General features: G+C 48.8%; 1 protein-coding gene across 1 annotated transcript in view; it reads left to right on the top strand.

Moving 5' to 3' along the window:
- The window catches only part of MYO18B (myosin XVIIIB), a 221992-nt gene that overhangs the window by 75898 nt on the left and 129871 nt on the right, over nt 1–16223 (top strand). Inside the window, exons 21-22 of the mRNA XM_079941940.1 lie at nt 10262–10327; nt 14951–15079. Of these exons, the coding sequence (XP_079798066.1) occupies nt 10262–10327; nt 14951–15079 (195 nt within the window). The remainder of the gene's footprint in view (nt 1–10261; nt 10328–14950; nt 15080–16223) is intronic.

The raw sequence follows: 16223 nt of genomic DNA, 5'->3' as shown, positions 1-16223 counted from the left end.
GACCCCTGCTCCAGACTTTGCCCGCTGCCATGTCACTTAGGACACTGCCTACCCCAGAATGGTCCTTCTGAAACCCTGCATGAGGAAGTGCAGGGAAAGAATTAGAGCCATGAAAAGAGCAAGTCCCAGCCAGGGGGGCTCCTAGCAAGATGAGAAGTCGTCATTCCCACCCATAGGAGTGTTCCCCTCGGCACCAGCACCCTGAGATATAGTCTATGAAAAGAGGACTCTGTGGTCCCAAACACCCCCCTCAGGGCCTTTGCACTAACTGTCCCCTCTGCCTGGAGCGCTTTTCTCCCCAGTCCTTGCCTGGCCAGTGTCATTGTCATCTTGCTATTCAGATCTTGGCTCAGATGCTCTTCTCCATCACATCATCTTGTTTTAATAGCTGCATAGCACTTATCCTTATCTGAAATTATACCCAGATTGCCTGTGTGTTCTCTAGCTCACAGCAAGTGTTCGATAAATTTCCCGTTGGATGAGTGAATGAATACATGTACCTAACCTTGTTATTTCTGCCCCTGGGTATCTCCTTTCTCCATCTCTACTGTAAACTTCTGGAGCCGGAAGTCTTCACCCCTAGTGCCAAAGCCTCGGTAAATGTTTTTATTGAGAATGGCCACCGGCTAATCAATGATAGAGCTCTTCAGAATTTGCAAAGCGTTAGTGCATCCTCACAACAGCCCTGCAAAACAAGACCTGTTACATCTCTTTTATAAATGAGGAGACGTAGGCTCATGGAGACGGATGATTCCCTTGAGGCCACACAGCCGAGCATTCATGGGTTTTGTCCTTGAACCCAAATTTCTTGATTCCAGGGAGCGCCTTTGAGAAAGCCTGGGCTCCAGAGTCAAACAGACCTGCAGTTGACTCCCAGCTGGGGCTGTGTGAACTTAAACGAGTGAATCCATCTTTCTGCCTCAGTTTCCTCATCTGTAAAATAGGAACAACAATAATACCAACTCCAGCGGGGCGTTTGGAGGATTGTATGTAACAGTGTAATTGATGTGCTTGACGTAGGGCCCGGCATATAATAAGGGCTCATTATACATGAACTGCTGTCAGCAGCATCAGCACCACCATCATCATCTTTCAAGGCCAGAGTGATGGCAGCCAAGCCACACAGGCTGGATATTCACAACCGTGTTGAAACTCCCCCTCCAAGTGAGTGTGCCCGGGCATGCCTGAGCTCACTGAGTCGTGAGGCAAGAAGAGTGAAAAGAGTCACAATTCTTAAGTCCTCTCTGGGCTCGTTTCTGCAGCAAGGGCCAGGGCACAGGCCACCTCCTGCAGACAAGGCGGCATTTCTCTGTGGCCCTCCTGAGTCACCGTGGGGAGGGGACCTCAGACCCAAGCTGGTGTGGAGCAAGGCTATCCCCGCCGACCCATCTTGGAAACCACGAAACTCTGCCTGGCTTGGTGCCACCAGCCACTCTGTACCAAGCTTCATTGGGGTTCTTTATCCTAGGTCCCCCCCAGTCTTAATCTCTGTTCAGAGCATCTGGAATGGAACCATTGAAAGGAGCTTGGGCTCCTCTGCAGTTGAAAACAGCACAGAAGTGGGGCGTGGGGGAGCTGTCTGCGGGGGCAGTGGGGGTAGCATATGGAGGCATTTCTATTCTGGACGACTCAGCAGTTCTCTCTTGTAGCCAAACCGAAGCCACCTCCATACACTCGCTGGAGGCCTCGGAAAGTGGAAAATTACAAGTGGAATGGACTTGGGAGTTTTTGCTGCTTCTTATTCTCTTTTTATTTGCTCACAAATTTCATTTGCTGCAGCATAGGATTTTGGTAGCAACAAAAGGAAACGCCATCCTGCCTCTTATGAAAAAGCTGATAAATATTCATTTGCCAGGCAACATGAGATGCCATGAATTATACATGAACACGTGCTCGGGTGGGCAAACTGTCAGCCTCTGTGTGCAAAGCATTTAAGACCTCAGGATTTAATAAGACAAGTTTGACAGCTAGAAAAGGTCAATATTATCATTAGACACTAGACAGCAGCAGAGGGAATTCATTGTCAGGGTGTGAAATGGGCCTTGGTGCATCCCTTGTGTGCCCAACACGCACGTGGTGCTCAAACAAGGCTCTTGCCCAGTGAAGTACTCTCATTTGGAGGGGCCCTGACGGATATGTTGTGCTCCCGAAACAAAAATAGTGTGTGCCTTTTACACAGATGCACAGACCCTCATCACGAAATATCAGGCGTAATGTGAAAAGGTTACGGCCCTCAGTAGATGAAGCCTCCCTGCTCTGGGAATTATCCCCATTTTACAGCAGAGGCAGATGAGGCTGTCACCCCCCAGCTGGGCAGTGGGGCAGTGGTAGAGCTGGGATTTGAACTCAGGCTCTCTAATTCCTCACATAGGGCTTTTTACTGTTTATTGTGGTAAAATACATATAACATAAAATTTACCATCTTAACCATTTTCAAGCATACTTAACCATTTTTAAGCATAGTGGCCTTAAGTACATTTGTATTGTTGTGAAGCCACCACTGCCATCCATCCATCCATGGACCCATCCATCCATCTCCAGAACTCTTCATTTTCCAAAACGGAGGCTGTCCTCATTAAACACTAACTCCCCATCCCCCGCCCCGCAACCAGCCCTTGGCAACCACCATTCTGCTTTCTGTCTCTATGAATTTGACTGCTCTAGGGACCTCCTATAAGGGGAATTATCTAGTATTTGTCCTTTTTGTTTTTTGCGGTACGCGGGCCTCTCACTGTTGTGGCCTCTCCCGCTGCGGAGCACAGGCTCCGGACGCGCAGGCTCAGCGGCCATGGCTCACGGGCCCAGCCGCTCCGCGGCATGTGGGATCTTCCCGGACCGGGGCACAAACCCACGTCCCCTGCATCGGCAGGCGGACTCTCAGCCACTGTGCCGCCAGGGAAGCCCTAGTATTTGTCCTTTTGTAACTGGCTTATTGCACGCAGTGTGATGTCCTCAAGGTTCACCCATGTTGTAGCACATGTTGCAGCACATTCTTAAAAGAAGAATTTCTTTCTTTTAAGGCTGAATACTGTTCCATTGTGTTTATGTAGTACAGCATTTTGTTTATCCATCCTCTCTCAGTGGACACTTGGACTGCTTCCACCTTTTGGCTATTCTGAATGACCCTGCTATGAACACAGTGTACAAATATCTCTTTGAGACCCTGTTTTTGATTCTTTTGGGTATATACCCAAAGTGGAATTGCTGGATCATATGGTAATCCTATGTTTAATTTTTTGAGGAACCTCCAAACTGTTTTCCATAATGGCTGCATCATTTTATATTCCCCCCACCGAGGATTCCAGTTTCTCCACATCTTTGCCAACGTTTGTTATTTACTGGGTTTTCTGTTTGTTTTGCATTAGTTATCGTAATGGGTGGGAGGTGGTATCTCATTGTGGTTTTGACTTGCAGTCCTCTGATGGCCAGGGCTGGTGAGCATCTCTTCATGTTCATACAGGACTTCCGAACGGGAGCCTTTTGAAGACAGAGTATTTGGTGAAGTTTTGTATAGAATGTGCTATCTGTGATGTTAATTTAAAATAATTATTATTGATCCCATCCAGCTGTAACCAGGTGCCTCCTTTGCACCAGGCCCTGTGCTAGCTGCCAGAGAGACAGGAATGAACAGAACACAGCTTCGTGGGGAAGAAAGATGAAAATGAGTAATTTCCAGACAGAGGGATAGTTTTGGGATGCCCCAGGAAACACATCTAAAACTTCGGATTTTTGCAGCAGGGGTGAGGGTGGGACATTCAGGGAAGACACCTCAGAGCAGATGATGATTGAGTTGAGCTTTCTGGGACAATTTCGAGGAATTAAGTAAGAGAAAGTACAGGGCAAGCCACATCGGGAACAGCATGTACAGAGATCCAGAGTCACGAGGTTACGTGGCTAATCTAGTGTGGCTGGAGCATAAATGCTGCCAAGTGTCGAGAAAAGGGTCTGAGGTTGTTGGCAGGGGCCAGGCCACAGTCACTGTTAGCAGAGATAGAGTCTGGGCTTTATCAGGTGGTCAGTGATGGCTGACCAAAAGGTTATCAGCAGGAGCACAGCTTTGAAGACCAGATCGTTATTATTTGAACTGGCTTAAGCAAAACTATGAAGGGAGTCAAGTCCACTCTGGCCATTCCTTGGCCCTCTATAGGGAGCAGTGTTCTCACGCTGACTTCCAGCCGTTGAGGATGCCCATCTCTTCTAGACACCCAGGCACCTGCTCCGGTCTCCAAAATGACCCTGTCTCCCCTCTCTAACCATTGTGGGTCCCGTTCCTCTCTCCCAGGTTATCCCATCTGGTTAAGATTATGCCTTAACCCACACTGAAGCCCTCCCAGAGTGACCTCAGGCAGGTTCCTGGAAGAGCTCATTCGGTTCACCTTGGCGGTGTCCCAGATTCTGGTCCCTTCAGTCTCTCTGCTTCTGAGGTAGGAATCGCTAAGTCTCCCTGATCCCATGATAGGAAAGCCCTGGGCCCACCGTTTTCCCCTGAGTCTACAGTGATGATTGATTTTAGCCAACCAAATCTGTGTCCCTGGGGACTTGATCTGAACACACCTAAGGCATGCCAGTCTGTCTTCTCAAAGGCAGCCACTCTTCTTCTGTCTTAGACCCTGGTAGACACTCCCGATTTCCTCTGAATTTGTCTCAGAGTCCTTTTCTGCTGGGAAGAGGCCCCTGTGAGCCCGTGACTGGGGCAGAGGGGTGGGGGGAGGGAGAGAGGGAGCTGTCCGTTCTCATGATGCTAAACGATTTTTACAGGGCCTTCCATAGCCTTAGCCCTCTGGAATTTATTCATCATCCTTCTCTTTCTCACCTTGCTGTCCTCCTCCAGTTTGGGTCTACTGTTTTAATAACTCTACATGTTTTCCATTCTGTGTTAACCAACCCAATTATATAAATATGTGTGTGTGTTATTTATACGTTCGTCCATATAGTTTATGCTTTGTGCCAGACATGCTGTTTACAGTCTTGAGCCTATAGAGTTAAAGAACAGAGCTATAGTCCCCACCCTTATGGAATGATTTGATCAGTGTGTAAGTGAGAGTTTTCAGTGGTTAAAAGCATGTGGTTTAGAGTCAGACAGACTTGGGTTCACATCCTGGTATCTGCCATCTCTCTTTCCATTCATCCGTGCCCCATGATGCTTGATAGCTGTGTGACCAGGGACAACATGTGATAGGGCATAACAAAGTGCCTGGCACATAGTAGGTGCCCAAACACATGGCAGCCGTTGGGTCATGGTGTGGGTTTCCTGGAGAAGGTGCTGTACTGACAGCAGCCAAATGGTGTACTAGGAGAGCATCTGTCTCCACAGACGTGGGTTCCCTGCAGCACACTACCTGCTGAGGATTGAGTTGGGGAAGCTCTTCCCAGCCATGGCTCTTTGTGGTTCCTGGAGTCTTCCGCTGCTTGTCTGGCATGTTCAGCTTAACGTGAGATGTCAGACTGTGTGCTTTTTATTGAACATTGGAGAGAAAGCTCTGTGCAAAATTCCAGGACACAAAAGGATTCTGCAGGTGGAGGCATGAATTGGGTTTCTCCCAGGTACATTGATGGACTCGTAATTTGAGCCTGGAATGGTAAAGGTGAAGGGTGTGTCATCACTCCACAGTGCCAGAGGGGCTTATAACCTCAGAACCTCTACCAGTTATTAGTACTTATTGAAACTTAGCATGTGCCAGGCGTGATATTAAGTACATCATGTGCGTCGTAAGAGCTGCTTGGAAGTCTTTAAGTCCAGCATCCGAGCCCACAGAGGGTTTCTGTTGACTGCTTTTTGCTTTTCTTGGGTATAGGTCACACTTTCCAGTTTCTTTGCGTGCCTCGTAATTTTTTGTGGAAAGCTGGCCATTTTCAAGAATATAAAACTGCCTCTAAATTCTGCTCTTCTCCCAGTTACTTGGTAACTTATCTGAACTAGGGTTATGGAGTCTGGCTCCCCCACGTTGTGAGACTGCTGCCATCTCTTTTCAGTTTGTTTCACTCTTGTTTTTATTGTAAGTTGTGGTTTCTCAAGAGCTGCCCCTGTGTCAGCACAGCTTAGTGGTCAGGAGAGGTTGTGGTCAAACATTCTGAATCTGTGAAGCTTTTATCTAATCCTTACGGTCCTCTGTGTGGGTTGGAAAATGGATCCGACATTCAGGCACTTACAATGTGCCACAGATCTCACTTTCTGTGTGGCTCTTTCCCATGTTTTCTGCCTGTGCACGTGGCGTTATATTTAGGTAGGGTTATATACATGCCTAAGGCTCTCTCGGTCCCTCCCGTGCATGCGTGTAGCCTTCCAGATTGCCAGGAGTCTATGGGAGGTTCTCAAGGCCCACTATGACTGTCCTATTCCCTATAGCTCCTTGTTGTGGGACCTGGCTAGTCACTGGCCCGTTGCTTGCCCCTCTCAGGGTAACAGTCTTAGGCTGGCTGTGCCATTGACTTTCTCCATTTGTTTGCTGCCAAGAGCACTACTGCTTCTGACAGTGTTCCTGGGTGTGGCATTTCCCCTTGCTTTGATCCTTGTAAGTGAACCCCTTCTGGCAGCAAAGTGGATGGTTTTCACAGCTTGCCTCGCCCTGGTAGGACCTCTGCAGTGACAGAGCTTAGTGGGGAGTGGAAGGGTCTTGGCCATGATTGCCATAAACTCCCACTCTTCTTAAAGGCCCAGTAGTTTCTCTTGAATAAATGTTTCTCAGTTTGCTGCATCCCCTTGCTCAATTTCCAGAGTATCAAAGTTGCTGTTTTTGAAAACTGAATCCATTTCTGTCATGGTTTTGCGGGGAGAGGATTTGTCAGGCTCCTTGGACTGACATTCTGGAAGTCTCACTCCTACACACTGCTTTCGTGGTCTCATTAAACCGCCCCCACATCCTTGTAGCATAGGCGTGACTACTCCTATTCTCGAATAGGGCACCAAGAGGACCCGAGAGGAGGAGCGGCGTGCTCAGGGTCCCACAGCTAGCGAAAACTGGAGCTGTCCTGGATCGCAGCGTCCGAGGGCAGAGAACAGGCTGAGTTCTCTGATTCCCTGGGGTTGTGTCATGTGATGTTTGACAAGTCCTCTCATTGCACTCGACCTCACTTTCTTTCTCTATAAGATGGGCATAAAACTTCCTAAGATAGTCACAGAGGTTTGAAAATTAGATGAGTTATGGGTAAAGCACTCAGAGCAGTGCTCAGACCCCAAAACACAAGGGAAAACTCTTTTTTTGGAAGCAAAATGGCCAACATTTTACTCAGCCTTCCATGCCGAGAGGTTTTACCTCAACTGTCGGGACAATTCAGATGGGTTAGCTGATTCCATAAAGATGCGGAACAAGGAAGAAATTTCTTACAGTCACCTGGATTTTTGCCCTGTCATCCACCAACTGGCTGTTGGGCAGTGATTATATTAGGTAGAAACAAATGAAATCACTGGTATTTCACCTAAGCAAGTGACAATTTCATATGGCTCAATCTAAGAGTAATATTAATGTTGATAATGAGAGCAGCTGAGTACAGAGTCACTGACAAAGTCCTTTTCATGTACATATCCTCCGTTAATTGTCCCAGCCCCTGTACCGTCTAGGCAGGGAATGTTAGCATCATTTTGCAGGTGAGGAAAATGAGGGTCAGAAGCACAGTTCAGTGCCCGCAGCCACCTGTTCACTCTGTCACTTGGACCTAAGCGTCCTTATCTGTGCAGTGAGGTCAACAGGGCAGAATATCTCCGTGAGGTCTAATGTGCTTGGCTACACAGACTTCTAAAGGGCTCTAAGAAAGCAGGGAGACGGAGAAGAATCCCTGGATCTTGTGGGGACGGTTGTGTGTTTTGGCCGTGTTTGGGGTACACCTGAGAAATGGAAGCTTAGTCCGCATTCTGCAGCACCACCGCCATCTTATCCAAGAGAGAGGCTGATAGGACCAGCTCCAGGACATCAGGACAGGCTCAGGATGTTTACTGAGTGCCTACTGTATGCAGCTATTTTGTGAAGCCCTGCACAAGCACAGCCACAGAGTCTTCCATCATAGCTGCCATTATTTCCCCCCATTTTTCTGAAGAGGAGCCTGCAGCTCAGAGTAAAATGCTTGTCCAGGGTCACACAGTTCGTGAGTGGTTAAACGAGAATCTCAGTCCAGGTGGATCTAACTCCACATCCTGATTTTTTCCTCCCACACGTGGGCTCTGGGCGTTAACTCCGAAGTAGGTTAGAAAATTGTCACCAGCTATAGGCTTCATTTCTTTTCCATCCGTCCATCTTGTTTTCAGCCAATGTTTATTTTGTTTTCTTCTTGTGCAGAGAGAAAAAAAATGTTGTAGTCTGGATATGTTGGTTTTATGCATTCTGCTGCCTATAGCTCCCTTGGAACATTTTTGGCTAAAATGTACTAAGTGAAACCACTGAATTTTTGGAGGGGGCGCTATGGAATGTTCCTCTCAGAGGTCAGAGGAGGAAACTTCCCCCCAGATTACAGCCTCAGAGTAGGCTTTTAATAAGCATTTTTTTTTTGTATCTTAGGAAGTTTTCTGTGATGTCGATGACCCATGGAATTGAAACTCATCTACCAGATTACTCTGTCTCATAACACCTTTTGCTTCTTTGAGTGTCGCAATTACTTTTCTGACAGCTTATTCTGAAGATAGACTTTGTGATTTCCGGTGAATGGAAGGTCCATGAGGGGGTGGTGTGAGGGTGCAGCGGGAGGAGAATTGGCAGTCACCAGGGAGCCAGGCACGACCTGCATTCATCTGAGGGTACGGATCTCTGGCAGGCTTGTTTCAGAGCCTGCAGGCCTGGACGACAAGAGGAAAATTCCGTTAAATGGCTGGTGCTTTGGCTAAGGCTGCATCCAGGGATCTCTGAGTGAATTTGTTTCTCCTGGAGGGGGTGGCCTTTCTCCACACTCCCCCCCAACCCTGCCCCGCTTCTACCCTCACTGGGTCTCTCTTGCTGGGCGTTCCCTCATTCAGTCGTCATAATTATCGAGCTCCTACTGTATGCATAGAACAGTACCAGGTGCAGTGGAGGAAACAGGTGAATTAAACACAGGCTCTCCCTCCCTAACCTAGGTCAGGAACACAGGGTTAAAGGCCACGCTATTTATTCACACATTTGGGAGAGTGAGGCCATCTCTGGCACATGTGATGAGAAGGACAGGGTGCTGGGGAGGCTGTCACGGGGGACACAGCAGGTAAATTCCCCAGTAGCCTAGGGCCCTCTGCAGCTGTCTTGGGCCTGGGAAGCAGTCGAGACATAGGTGTTGCAGTGTGGCCCGACACACCTTGGTTCGGGTCTGGTTCGGCCCATGTGTAACTTATAACCTTGGGGAAATGCTTTCATTCTGTGTTTTTAAAATGGTGGTAAAACATAGGTAACGTAAAATTTGCCATTTTAGCCATTTTTAAGCGTGCAGTTCAGTGGTATTAAGTGTATTCACACTGCTGTGCAGCCGTCGCCACCATCCATCTCCTGAATTCCTTCGTCTTGTAAAACTGAAACTCTGTACCCAGTAAACACTAACTCCCCCTCCCCCTCCCCAAGCCCCTGGCAGCCACCATTCTACTTTCTGTCTCTATGAATTTGGCTGCTCTACGGACCTTATGTAAGTGGAATCACAGTATTTGTCCTTTTGTGTTCGGCTTATTGTACTTAGCATAATGTCCTCAGGCTTCATCCATGTTGTAGCATGTGTCAGAATTTCCTTCCCTTTTAAAGCTGATTAATATTCCGTTGGGCGTATACACCACATTTTCTTTATCCATCCATCTGTTGATGGACACTTGGGTTACTTCTACCTTTTGGCTACTGTGAATGATACTGGCATGAATATGAGTGCGTGCGAGTATCTGTCCAGGTCCCTGCTTTCACTTTTTTGGGTATATATCCAGAAGTGGAATTTCTAGATCATATAGTAACTGCATGTTTAATTTTTCGAGGAACTGCCATGGTGTTTTCCGTAGCAGACACATCCTCCATTTAGTTTTGCATCTGTGGTTTTCTCCTCTATGAAATGGGCGTGGTAGTATGACGACCTACCTAGGGTTGCTGTGAGGCTGAAATGAGGTGGTGTCTGTGAAGGTCCCAGCAGAGTGGGCGGCACACAGTAGGTGCCCAGTACGTGCTCCTCCTCTACACTTACCTGGGGAGGTGGAGCTCTGTTAGCTCACAGACACGTGGGGTCACCCTCTCTCTCCCGGTGTATCCCTCAGCCATGCAGCCAGCTGGCCTTCCACTTTGGGAGTCTCCTGCCCTCAGCCTGTCTTCCTCTCTAACTCTCCTCTTTTTCCCAGGCTGTGGCAGAGCTCCTGCAGACCCTGGATCTGGAGAAGAAGACAGTGGCCGTGGGGCACAGCCAGGTGAGTAGAGCTTCTTCCTTTTGCCGTTCTACCCATGACGTCAGGGACGCACGTGAGACCTGAGTCTTGTCCTTCCTCAGCATCCACTACTTCTGTGTGTCTCCTTTCCACCAGAGAGGGCTGAACACAGGGCTAAGTGATCTCTGCCCTTGTTATGTAACAAGGCTGTTAAGACAAAATGTTATAATGTGGGAGGAAATAACATTGGGGAATATCATTTATTAGAGGTAACACTCCCAGGGACCTCAGTGGCCTGGAGAATTAACATCTGGACTTCAGGTAGGACTTTTGGAACCTCAGAAACACCCATCTTCACTCCGAGCCTTGTAACTTTTGCTTTGCAACCAACTGTAACACAACAGTCGTCCTAGCGGATTAGCAGCAGGAAGTGAAAGGAAAGGGCATGAGAAGAAGGTACGTGATTTTAGGGCTGAGAGACGTAGATTTCTCCAAGCTGGTGTTGAGCCAGAAACCCTTCCAGAAAAGTTGAAACGTTTAGAGAAGAATTCCATGGAGCCCTAATATGCTCATGCAGCTTGTAAGTTTTCGAGAGGGAAAATACAGTGTTTGGGGCTCCCCAGATGATCTGACCCTGGGACCCTCACCCTTTTGTTTTTGTGGAAGATGCATTACCACCTCCCAGAACTAGCGTTCCCTGGGTCATGGTGTGGGGAGTGGGGAACAGAGGTTGGAAACTCAAGGACCAGGAGGAGGGCAGGGCAGTAGGGACAACGTTTAGAAATACAAACTGGAGAGAGAAGAGACCAAGGGACCACCTCCCCACTTGGTTATCTGCTGATTGATTAATGGCACCCAGGCAACCTTTGTCAATTAATTGCCTTCCACGTTCAGGTACCCTGTAAAGTGTTGGTGGCATTATTGGCCATTAGTACCTCTTGCAAAGTGAAGTGTGCTGCCCCATCACACCTCTTTCCTCGGAGAGCTCACAGTCATTCACGCTGGTCGTTGCCCCCTGGACACACGAGCCTCTCCCCGCAGGCTTCCTGGTCCTTCTACAGCCTGTGGTTGAAGCTGTTAGTCTGCGTGGTTCCAACCTGATCGATCCTGCTGGGAGCTGGCAGCAACTCTGTGGACATTTCCAGCAGAGGAGATAAACCCCTGGGTTACTGGGCTCCCACCACAAGCCTGGTGCTGTGCTAGGCAAATTCATGTATTATTCCTCTCTTCCCTCACAGTCTCTCTTGAGATAATTACAGTATCCCTTCTTCACAGATGAGGAAAATGTACCTCTGGGAAGTCAGCCCCTTTTCCAGGTCCTCTAGGGAGCCAGGAGCACAGCTCCCATGGAAACCTGTACTGGTCCAACCCCCAAGTTCTCTTCAATACGCTGTGGGTTCTACTGTTTCTTAATGGAAATATACAGCAAATTCTTTACACACAGATGTTTATGGTCTTGAATCAGAGGAATTCTTCTTCAGCTCCAAGAACTTCATCCTTCTAGACCAGTGGTTCTCAAAGTGTGGTCCCTAGACCGGCTGCAGCAGCATCACCCGAGAGCTCCCCGGAAACAGAACTCTCAGGTGCCACCCCAGACCTACTGATTCGGAAACTCTGGGGATGGAACCCTGCAGTCTCGGTTGTAACATGCCCTGTAGGGGATTCCAGTACATGCTCAAGTTTGAGAACTACTGTTTAGATAAATTACTTAGTTATTTCATGAATTTCAAAATCAGTCCCTGTGATCCCATCAACTATTGCAGAGCAGGGAAGAAAACAGCAAGATGAAAAGTCACTATACAAAGTCTCACAGTGGCGAGGCAAGATGTCTACCAGCCAAAAACATCCCCGTAATAAAACATTATTATTATTAATACTTGGCATTCACTAAGAAACTGTCCAGAGCAAATCAAGGTCACTGTGCCCTTTGGGAAGCCAGGCAAGGCAATAGACTGAGATCTTTAAGGGCAGATGCAACTCTCATGCTTTGCAGGGTTCGGCACTTAATAGGTGGGAAGGCTGTGAATAGGGGAAGAGAACAGGCTGACCTGGTCCACACCCGGGCCCCACCACTGCCTAACTGTGTGAATCTTGAGTAAGCGATTTAGCCTCTCTGAGCCTCAGTTCCCGCATCTGTAAAATGGACCCACTGCTCTCTACCTCCCAAGCTGGCTGTGAGACTCAGTAAATTGTCCTTTAACAGGGGCTGGCTGTCATCATTTGTGGCAGGCATTTGCCAACGGGGTCAGGATGCTTGTCAAACAGGATAGCGTTTTAATGTTTAAAGAATTAAACTCCTCTAATCTGGAAAATTACTAAGAGACGGGTAGCTAATTCCTCAGCAATACCAAAAAGGAGAGTGGTTGCCATATTAGATTTTTAAACCTTGGCTTGCCTAACTGGCTTCCAGAGATCCCTTAAAGATAGGGATGTTGGGATGTTACACTCTGCGTGGGCCCGATAAGCAGCTGGACCCCTGAAAAGTGAATAATTTAGATTTTTCTTTGTGATTCTCAGCCCCCGGTACCTTATCAAAGCCTGTGCCGAGGGCCATGACATTTATGAAAAAGGTGGGATTCCACATGCCGTCGGCCTTCTGGTCGGAGTATGCTCTTAAAAGAGAAAAAATCAAGCTAAGATTCTGCAGCGGCGATGACTTATTCCCACTCTGCGTATGGTCGTTTCCAATTATCTTTTTAATGAAAGCCTCATACTTAATCAATAACAGTTTTGGCCGCACTCGCTGCCTTTTGTAATGTATGGACTAGCGCTGTCATCACTTTGATCATTGATTTTTTTTTTATAGCAGCTTTTGGGACTCACTAGCTTGTGAAATTAATGCAGTCATTATTGAAGCAATCTGATAGGTAATGAGTCAATCGTGTGTTTATATCAATGAGGCTAATTGTCTTGGTGGTCCTGGCTGATAGTGTTCTGTAAAGCGATGGAGGGTTGCGAAACAGAGTTAGCACCGATTGGCTGCTGTGGGATTAGCAGAGTGGTCTTCATTACAGAAAATAGGTTTAAGGGAATGGAGAATCGATTGAGACCCTTTGTTCCACCTGGAATCAAATTGCATTTCAGCCTCAAACTCCCGGTGTTTGGATCATGTGAGCGAGGAAGTGAAGCTTCTTGCCGATGTTGAGAACGGGTACAGGGTGTGGACTTGAGGTTCTGGGTTTGAGTCTCAGCTTTGCTGACCACCAGCTATGTGAACTTGAGTCAGTGACACAGCTTCCTTGAGCTGACAGATTCCTCGTGGGACTGTTCTGCATATTAAAATGGGACATAGGAGAAAGAGCTTTGAAAAATTTAGATGCCATGCAAATGTTAATTACATTCAGTGACAATTGTAGTCTCGTCTGGAGTCAGAGAGAGGGAAATAAATCCCGGTGTTACCACCTGCTGGCGGAGGGTTGTTGGCACATGCCTTTTTTAGCCTTAGTTTCTCCCTCCGTGAAATGGGGGGATTGTTGTAACTACCATGTAAGATTCTGCGTGTAAAGTGCTTTGCCTGCATACCAAATGGTTAGTTCAGATCCAGAACACAGGAGGGCTCCATCAGTGTTAACCGTTGATTGATAATGTCATGGATTACTTGACAATGTCACTGATCAAGGTGGAGCTCACCAGTGGCTCCAGAGAAACTGAACACCTTTGGGGCTACAAGCCACATCTGGCAAAGAAACGCACAGGACTGTGCTTAGAAGTAAGCGGCACCAAGGCGTCTGAAACGTAACCCTCCCGTCACCGACTCATACATATCCCAGCAGCAGAGCGTCTTTCCTTTGCCTCTGGGGAGGCGACACCAGCTTTAATGACCCCACCGCGTTGGCCGGAGCAGGCCTGGCCCCAGAGCTGCTGGTTCCCTCTGAAAACCCTCCCGTGTTCCCTGCAGTCTCTTGGGGGCAGCCGCGGGGGTGCCGGGGAGGCAGTGATCACTTCGCTGCAGGGGCCCTCATCCACTGTTGGTGCACCAGGGCCTGGAAACGGTGTTTTCCGCTGTGTTCTGCTCAGTGTCTGCACCTCCCGCTGGTGGCACCGCCAGGCCCCATCCCCTCCTGACCAAGGAGGGCTGCCCTCACTTCCCCCGCATTCTCTGCCCCTCCTTATAAGGCAGGACCAAGTATTTCTGGGGTGGCGCTTGTCTCAGGGCCAACAGCACTTATCAGAAAAGAACGCACACCCAGGACTGACACCAAGCCCATGATTCTGCATATCCTGGGGTGGGGCCTGGGAATGCGCATTGACCGCCTTCCCTGGGTGATTCCGGTGCACAGAGACGCTTAGGCAGGTCTGTCCTACCAGTGGTTCTCAAATGAGCGTGTGCATGAATCCCCTGGGGATTAAATGAAAATGCCAGTTCTGACTCCGCAGCTCTGGGGTGGGGCCTGAGATGCTGCGTTTCTAACAAACTCCCAGGAGGTGACAATGACCATGCTAAGGTGCATGGACCACACTCTGAGCATCCAGGGGCCAGAAGAAGGGAAAGAGGAGGCATCAGGAGGCAAGATGCTCTGACCATTTAGACCCCCAGTCAAGGGCAGCTACTGACAGATACTTCGGGTAGGTCTAGGAGAGCTGGGGTCTGAGCGGCAGCACCTCCCACTTGAGGCGGTCTGATTCGGTGGCAGCGAAGTCACCTGCAGCCTTCTCTCCTTCCAGGTCTTCCTCAAGGCGGGCGTGGTCTCCAGGCTGGAGAAGCAGCGGGAGAAGCTGGTGTCTCACAGCATCATCTTGTTGCAGGCGGCTTGCAAGGGCTTTCTGTCTCGTCAGGAGTTCAAGAAGCTGAAGGTGCGGGGGCCCAAGTGCCTTGTGAACCTGGCAGGGGCGTGGGATCGGGGAAAAGCACCATCTGTGCTGGTCTGGGGGCTGTAATCCCTGCTTCTCACGCTTCCTCTTGTGCACGAATCTCCAGTGGGATGTTAACGTGTGGATTCTGGTCCAGTGGGTCTGGGGCGAGCACGGGGTCTGCCCGTCTCCCATGATGGTGCCAGTGCGGCTGGTCCACAGACCCACCCCGAGTGGTCAGACTTTAATAGACACTTTGTAAGATGATATGATTGTTCTAGGACACTGACATCAAATCACCACCGATGTTAGCCTTGGTCAGGATATCCACGAGGTTGTCCAAGCCCTCCTGGGTTGGAAATGGTTTCAACCGGTCCCATCTCTGGAGAACTTGGCTTTCATGGGTCAGCAGAGAGCACGTGGGCAGGACCTGGCCACAGAGGCCTTTGGGACCAAAGGGCAAGGTCAGAGTCCTCAGTCCTGAACCACCCTGGGCCACCATCCTCAGACATATCCGGAGACTGAGTCTCCTTTCTGTAGCCTGCATGATGGAGAAAGGCAGCACGGCTCTGGAGACAAACAGGAAGCGTGTTCGAATCCCATCTGTACCACGTAGTACCTGAGTGGAGGTGACATGAGATAATGTGCACGTAGTACAGTACGTGGCTCATCTTTACTGCTCGGTAAATACCAGCTGTCATTGCCTTAGTGTTGTCGTCGTTAATTACTGCCGCCAGAATGAGTCTCAGCGCACATGCCTCCAGCTCATGTCAATTGGTAAATTCCCTTGTACGTACTTGGTAAGAACAGAGAAAGGCAAGAACATTAATAGTGAAAATACTGTAGGCAGTTTTACCAGCGCTCTGCACTCCGGTAGTTTATGCCTTGGGATGATTTGAAATAGAGGTTAATTAAGCGCCTGGGCTGTGTCTGCAGCCAGACTGCAGGGGTTCATATCCTAACACTGCCACTGAGAAGCTGTGTGGCACTGGGCACGTGACTGTACCTCTCTGTGCCTCAGTTTTCCCATCTGAAATGGAGATAATAACAACACCTACCTTCACAGGGCTGTAGTGAGGACTAAGCTGGTGCGTGTAAGATGCTCTGGGCAGTGTATGGCCCGTAGGAGGCGCTGTGCCAGCTGTAC

This window comes from Stenella coeruleoalba (assembly GCF_951394435.1).
Source record: "Stenella coeruleoalba genome assembly, chromosome: 14".
Classification (NCBI taxonomy): Eukaryota; Metazoa; Chordata; class Mammalia; order Artiodactyla; family Delphinidae; genus Stenella; species Stenella coeruleoalba.
This window is presented reverse-complemented; position numbering and strand designations above follow the sequence as displayed.